Below are 7,907 nucleotides of genomic sequence, written 5' to 3' on the forward strand. Positions count from 1 at the left end.
CTTCCCCCCCCCCCCCCCCCGCACATTCAGATTTCAGTTTTCTACATCTTAGGCACATGCACTGATACTTTCTTTAACTGCTCTAACCAGCTTTTTGGTTTGTTTGTGAACTTGGTGTTCTTGGGTCAGGCATTCACAATCATGCTTGTGTATGTGTGGAGCCGCAGGAATCCCTATGTTCGTATGAACTTTTTTGGTCTTCTCATCTTCCAGGCCCCATTTCTGCCTTGGGTACTCATGGGCTTTTCACTGCTCTTGGGAAACTCCATTATTGTGGATTTATTGGGTAAGAAGTTCTAAAAAAAAAAAACTTATATGTTTAGTCGAAACTGTTTCTAGGTAGAGTCTCTTTTCCATCCAGTTAGCCTTCTCCTTCAAAGAGACAAGGATTATTAAACCATGTTGACTTCTTAATTGAATATCAAAGCACTAACCTGGCCAGAAAGAGGTAAGTAGGTATTTGTGTTTTCAGTGACACGTGATTGTGGGTTCTGGGTAGTGTTAGTGGGGTGGTGTGGAGGGTTCCACTTCGCCTTTTCTCATCCAGCCAGGTGTGTGCATGCTTAGTTTCCATACTCATCCAAAAATCCTTTGCATGGGCTTCACAGGTATTTCAAGTGAAGATGTTGTGACTTTCAGGGAAGTGAGTTTTGGAGTTATCAAAAACAGAGGTGCTCAGTCCATGCAGCTGAGCCATCCTTTCAGAGGGAGGGTTAGATTGGCACTAACCTTGCATCTGGGGAATTGTTGGCAATCGGCCTACTGAAAGTGTGGTCACAGCAATCTCAATTCTTTGCCTAGGATCTAGACGGTTGGACACTCACGTATTCAAAATGTCATCTCTGTCTGCCTTGCTCATATGACATTTTAATCTTTGAAGAGTTGAAATACAGAAATGCCAAAACGTATTTTCTATGGGGCTGGGCAGGAATGTTAGAATTAGAGGAAACAGTTTTCTTAGAGGAAACAGTTATCCTCGGTAAAGACCTTTCTTTCCCAGAGTGTCCTTTTCTATGTCAGGTCTTAATTGTTCGCATACACAGTGATGTATCTGTGGTGTCACATCAATTAAAAGATCTTTTGGTATTTTGGTTCTCTCTTACTTGGAGAAAGCTATAGGCACCTGACTGTGGCCAAGAGACTTGCTGCTGTATAACAGCTTGTATAGACTTGTGTTTGTCAGTACAAATAGAGCATTACCATCAATGTGTTTAAGTTATTGTGACACTTTCCTCTTGTATTTTTGTGACTCAGTCTGTTGTATATCATCTACCATAGTCTTTAACGTTAGCATTTGTACGTACTGTGCTTCTTGCTTGATATCAGGTTATTTACATAAACATAGAAGTATGTGGTCTCTCTCATAAAAACAAGGAAGTGATGGGGTATTTTAAAGGTTGGCAATGTTGAAAATCACTGTATTTTTATCTCTGACCCTAGGGATTGCAGTTGGGCACATATATTTTTTCTTAGAAGATGTCTTTCCCAATCAGCCAGGGGGAGGAAGACTTCTCAGAACACCCTCTGTTTTGTAAGTATTGTCGTCAGATATGCAGCATACAAATAATATGTGTTTATCCACAGTGTTGCATTCAAATATCCTCCTTGTAAACTGATAATCTGAGACAAAGGAGTATGGCGTTACTTGTCTCATTCCATTTTCTCAGCTTCTGTAGTTGCACAAAAAGGTGGGAGCCAAAGATGCTTTCTCTAAGATGTAGTCCAACTGTGGAATCTCCCACACTCCTACATCAACTAAAATTTGTTGCACCTAAATTTGCAGAAAGCTGATTATAAGACAGAGTTTGTAAGACTCCAGAATATAAATATGCTGTTATCGAGACAAGTTTAATATGTCTAATATCTTATTGACACATTTCCAAAAGGTTGCAAAATAGACATCGTGTTGTTAAGGTGCAACAAACCTCAATTTTTGTGAAAACTTGGTTTGTTCAGAGCATACAAGACCCAGAACCCTCCTCAAATGGTGCAGGGCTATACTGATCCGATCTTGATATCAAATGTTCTCTAGGAGGCCATAGGTATCTCAAGTCTGGTATCTAAACACGGAAGTACTTGTTTACATGGGGTAATAGACTGGCCTAGTTATTCCAGAAAAACGCTTAAATGCATATTCTGGGAGAGCGTTTTTGTTATTCCGGAAGTGCAGCTGAATTGTGATTTCCGAAAAGTTGTTCTGATCTATTTCCCTTTGTAGATAAGGGCAACAGTCAGCTATTGGGAGGTGCCTGTTTTGTCTTACCTGGCGAATGCGTGGCAGTGGACCAAAAAAGGCGTTTGATTTGTGACTTCACATTAAAGTGCAGTAATCCAGGCACCAGTACAGTCGTGCTCAAGTTCCAACTCTTACTACTGTTCTTAAAGGAGTTGCTCCTTATCCACTGGTTAGAGAGCCCTTCCCCTTGAGCATTCTTATCTTATGTGGCCCCTTTCCAGTGGTCTTCTGAATAACCTTTATTCTGAAGGCAGTCTTTTTTTGGTTGCTATTGCATTGGTGAACAGAATCAGCAAATCAAGCCCCCTTGGCCAATCTTGCTTTTAAAAAATTCCACATAGCAAAGATGGCATTGAGCTCTTACTCCACAGGTTTTTCTGAAGTGGTCAGACTTTGGATGCAGTTTCCAGTGAGGCTACAGAAGTGGTTTCTAAGTGGAATCAAGTACCTGCCTGATTAATCCAGTCTCTTCGGGTTACTTCCAAGTACTTTTCTTACTTATCATGGTTTTGCCTAGTCTGTTCAATGCTTGTGTCAATTGGCTTAAATTGAGTTTTGTCTCAGCTAGTTGAGGAAACTTAGCACCAGTTAAAGAAACTTAGCACCTTTGACAGTTTAGATATCCTTTCTCGGAGGTGTGCCAGAATGATTTTTCTAGCTGGCAGACAAGGCTGCTGGCTCAGCATCTCCCACTTTATTGGTAAGAGTAAGGCAGATTTTGAATTTGAGGCTTATGGTTCATGTCTTTAAACTTTATTTTAGAAGGGGCTTTGTTTTTGGATCTGCCCCATCTAGGTTAACCAGTTCCCAACAGAGAGCAAATGTAGCTTGGATTTATACAACATAATAGCATATGACTCTTGCCATTGCAATATTCTCATTCAGATACAGTTTGAAATACAGATTTATGCTAGACTACTTACCAGTAGTGTGGAACATGTATTTCATCTATAAACTTCTGTTTGTCCAGGAAAGCAATATTTGACATGCCGGAAGATGATCCCAATTACAACCCACTGCCAGAAGAGCGACCAGGGGGGTTTGCATGGGGGGAAGGTCAGCGCCTTGGAGGCTAATAAATGGCCATGCCGACACCCAGACACAAGCTGGGAGGAACTAAACTGAAGTACCACATTGGAGAGCCTCTCACTACCTTGTTGCAGAAAGGACATTTGACAGCTTTATGGTTCCGAGTACAAGCACTTTATGAAATGGCTGTTTAATTCAAGACATTACCAGAAGACTACCTGTGTTCCTCCCCATCAGGGGTTTTGCCATGCTGGCAGTGAAAGTATAATCTAGTGGAGCCAAAAACAATTACAACTGGAAACCCTTTCCTATCAGCTACAGTTAACAAGACCATCAATAACTTGTTTAAACATTTCTAAAAGCATTTTTCAAGCTATTTGATACAGGAGACTGTATGGGAAACTTTCAAGGGGACAAAATAAAAACATTTTGATTTTAAGCTCTTCTTGTTGGATAGAAGCAGGTGTGAGTCATTAAAAGCATGGTTCCCTCTCTTTGTTATCAGACTTTGATCTGAAACAAAATTTGCTAAAATTCAGAGCCTGAATTGGGATTTTAATTCTGGAAGATGCTGGTTATTTGCCTGGTTGATTTTTATGGAACTGTGTAGTTGCAGTATACAAGGGAGAGGATTGTTTGTGCTGTTTGCTAGATTTAATCCTTGATCTCTGAGAAGCTGCTCATAAGAGGGATAAGTAATATACGCATCTGTCCAGGAAGAATTGGAGCGATACCAAGTCACTCCACAGCCACAGAATGGCTGTCACAGGATTTGCTTTGTGACTACATAAATGGATCAGAGTCAAATTGGTGACCCAACTGAGAGACTGCACATTTTGCTTCTGACTGCTTGAAGCTGTCCACCCACCCTAAAGAACTGTGGAAGGTGCGATGGGTGTGGGTGTTTACTGTCTGGTGGAGATTCAGGACAAAAGGTTGAGATCTTCAAATCTCCAAATCTGTTAGATCCCCTGACAACTTCTTTCTTTCAGTAGCTGTCAGGGAAGGTTCTTTTCTTTTCAGCATAACAGCTGGTACAGATGGCAGCATGTCACTAAGTTCAGATCTTTCTGAATCTAGATAATGGCTTGGCCTGTATAACAGGGAGCCAGAGGCTCCCTCTAACTTTAAGGCAGAGGCAGCAGCAGGGATATCCCAAGTGCAGGGGAGGCTGCATGTTATGTATGGAAAGGCTGCAGGGGAATAGGCAGCCAGAGACTCATAGGCTGCCCAAAATAGTATGATAAGCAGAGCCCTGCTCATCAGTAAGAGTACAGCTAAGGCAGCAAGTGTAGCAGTTGTAAGGTGCCCTGAAGGCTAACTGTCAAGTCCAAAGTGAAAGCCCTTGGGAGTGGCTGAAGAGCCACCTGATCAGAAGGAGCAAGAACATAAGATCAGGGCCTGAGAACAGGCAGTCAGCCTGGCCCTGCAGGGAGCAGAGATCCTGAGCAGGCTGGCTGCTGCAGAGGGACTAACTGGCACTGAAGATGCCCTAGGAATGTCGAGTAAAGGGCTTGTAGCTTGCAGGGAAGTATGACCTAGTGTGTGATGGCTTTAGTTACAGCCAGTGTGCTTGTCTTTTTAAGTTCTATACTTGTAGACCAGGTGTGGCTCTAAGGGGTAAATGAGGAGCCCACAGCGGGATGGCTGAGGGGCACAACCAGGTTTAGAGTCCTGCCAGAGCAGCACCTAAACTAGGGATGTCCTGGGGCTGGGGCCTAGCACCTGAGGGGCGAGATGGCTGGAAGCCAAGGTCTGGTGCAGTGGACCTAGGCCGAGAGGGGTCCATCCAGAGGAAAGGGGCCATAGCCAGGAAGGCTGAAGCCCCAACAGTGATGTAGAGGCCTAACAGTGTATTGGGGGGGGGGGGGGCAAGGTGTCCCATGCAAATGATAACTGGTAATATCCTTGAGGCATGGACATGGCTGTAGGGGCAAGAGGCCATGAACAGCCCTTATGGCAATAGGTGCCCTGAGAGCATGGATAGCCCAGGAGGGCCCACTCAGTGCTTGATGGGCAGCACTGGCACAAAAGGGGTTAGAAAGGGATCTGCTGGCTGAAAGATGGACCAAGACTTGCTTTGGGACTTGAGGGCAGCTTCCCTTTTTATAAATCAACTAACTACCTCAGGGCTTGGCAGGTAAGAGAAAAGGGAGGGTAGCCAGGGAGCCAGAGTGGGGCAGAAGTCAAGTGGCTGTCAGGGGGTGTCATGGCTGCCCCTGGAGACATGATCCTGTTACAGCCTGGAGTTTGTATCTTAATTTATGTCCTTCAAAGGATCTTGCTGGGCGTATAACTGTAGAGGGAAATGTTTTCCTTCCCAAGTAGCTTTTAATCTATTGAAGGACCAAGGAGCCTTCGGGTATTAGCTGTCAAACATTTTGATTGCAACAGGGCTGTCTTTTTCAGCTCAACATTTGCACAGACAGAAGCCCTTGGTAGGCTGCAGGTAGAATATCAATGAGCAAGAAAAGATCTTGCTGCTGCAAAATAAACTAATCCTGAGGATTAAGGCCCAGCCTGGTCTCCTGAAGCAACTTGCCACTTTTAGCAAGCACTGCACTAGAAACGTGGCTTTTTCCAGTTTGCCCATTATAATTGCCCCTGCTCAGTTTGGAAGCAGTCTTTGAAAACAAAATAGCAATAACTTGCTTTTAGTGTATGATTTTTTTTGTTTGTTTGTTTCCATGTTTATTCTCCCCAAAAATATTTGAAGAGTGTATAAATCAATAATTCTCAACCAGGCTGGCACTGTACCCCAGGGTACCTTGAGATCCTACCAAAGGTGCTGCAGGATTTATACAATAAATCCAGAGATTTCAAATAAAAATCTATAGTGGTGGTGTTTCTGAGTTCTTTGCAACAGAAGAATTTCTCTGTTGTTATTTTTTTTTCTGCACTCAAAAAATGAGTGGAATCTAAGAGTTAGAACTTCCTGAGGGGTGCATCGGGTCTAAAAAGGTTGAGACCCACTGAACTACACAGATGTGATGCAAGAGGCTTGATTTAAAAAAAAAAAAAGATGGTGGAATGACATGTCTGTCCTAAAATACCTTGTGATGTAGGTGTGTTCAGATGCTGCCATATCTTTGTGCCTTGCCGCCTTTTGTATTTTAATGCCTTAACAAACTTGGACTGCTTATGGTCAAAACCATCTTTGTTTCTGTGGAACAGCTCCAACATCTTGATCTCTAGAGCATATATCTCTAACTGACAGCCCACAGGCTGCATGTGGCCTGTGAGAGGTTAATATGTGTCCACCTTGCAATAGCAGCTGGAGTCTCCAGGTTCCCTCTCCCTCATCTGGCTGCTGCTTCCTGACTTTGCCCCAGGAGATGAGGCTGTGTGATTCCATGGAGAGCTGAGGGTGAGTCTGGGCACATGCCAGGTGTGAGGGATGAGGATCAAACCCATACCTACACTGTGTAGAAGTGGGGGCCTGCCCACGCAGGCATGTAGGGAATTGTAATGTCATGCCTGCACTGTGCAGTGGGGTGGGGAGCACACGTGCAGGCACAAAGTGCAGTGGTATGTTGCGGGGGGAGAGATTTTGTAGAGTGCCTGGTGGGGACTTTGTCATTTGGAGTCTCCTGGTGCAGCACTGGGCCACATAGATCCCAGGAGCTTAGAAGTTGGATTGCCCTGCTTTAGAGCAGTGGTCTCCAAAGTGGGGTGCGCAAGATGATCCACTGGAGTGCGGGTTAGAACTTCTATTTATATTTATATTTATATAAATATATATTGGGGGTGCGTGCTCAAATTTTTTACTGATGGGGTGCGCAAATATAAATATACATATATTGTGGGTGCCTGCTCAAAAATGTTTTACTGATAGGGGTGCGCGATCAAAAAAGTTTGGAGACCACTGCTTTAGAGCATGGATACAGCTGACTGCTTCAGGGCTTTGTCTCCTGCCACCCTTCACAGTTTTCCTTAATGTAAAGAGGAGATGGTTTTGGCAGGCAGGTACGGGCAGGCTGTGCTGATGGGTCATGCTGCTCCCATCAGCCGGATGAAGTACTTTTTACAGATACTGAAGTCAACTCGGATGTGTGGGTGTGTGTATCAAAGCAGAGAAGAGGAGACTGCCTGCTTGTCCATGTTACACTGACAGCAAGACAGCTGCTGGCTTGTTATAGCTTAAAATGTCTTAATAGTCTGCTTTACTTTGCATGTTTGGTATTGTTGTTTCCTAGCTCCATTTACATGATATCCTACACTGGCACTTTTTTTAATCACTTGAAGCTTGTTAACATGTTTAACCTGCAAAATATCACCCCGGGTTGAGATTGGATAAAAATAAACCATCCTGGAAGGAATGAATTACATTTGCCTTTCCATAGAGAAGAACATAATCAAGACTTTGTGTCAGTGTGCTGAATCATTCAGGTCATAGTAGTAGAGGAAATGATCTGTTATGTGAACAGAACTGCCCTAACCCATTTGAACAGTATTAAACCTTTGATTGGAGCTGTGCCACCAAAGTCTATTTGTTCTTTATTCTGTAATTAACTCTGGCAGGCTCCTGTCCTAAAACAGCTTGTCTCTTGCTTTTGTCTGCTGAGGCTGTCATCAAAGCTTCAAAACACAACCTTCATAACCAAGCCCTTTCCTCCCAGGTAATCTTCTGTGCTGGGATACT

The 7,907-nt window shown here is 43.6% G+C and overlaps 1 protein-coding gene across 2 annotated transcripts in view; it reads left to right on the plus strand.

Moving 5' to 3' along the window:
- The window catches only part of DERL2 (derlin 2), an 18,806-nt gene extending 12,841 nt beyond the window's left edge, over window positions 1-5,965 (plus strand). For both annotated transcript variants that reach the window (XM_019511433.1, XM_019511432.1), the window contains 3 exons: window positions 91-286; window positions 1,441-1,531; window positions 3,207-5,965. In XM_019511433.1, coding sequence (XP_019366978.1) covers window positions 91-286; window positions 1,441-1,531; window positions 3,207-3,312 — 393 coding nt within the window. In that variant the 3' untranslated portion in view covers window positions 3,313-5,965. The remainder of the gene's footprint in view (window positions 1-90; window positions 287-1,440; window positions 1,532-3,206) is intronic.
- The last annotated feature ends 1,942 nt before the right edge of the window (window positions 5,966-7,907 follow it).

The sequence above is a fragment of the Gavialis gangeticus genome, unplaced genomic scaffold (assembly GCF_001723915.1).
Source record: "Gavialis gangeticus isolate Ggan-Ray unplaced genomic scaffold, GavGan_comp1, whole genome shotgun sequence".
Taxonomy (NCBI): Eukaryota; Metazoa; Chordata; order Crocodylia; family Gavialidae; genus Gavialis; species Gavialis gangeticus.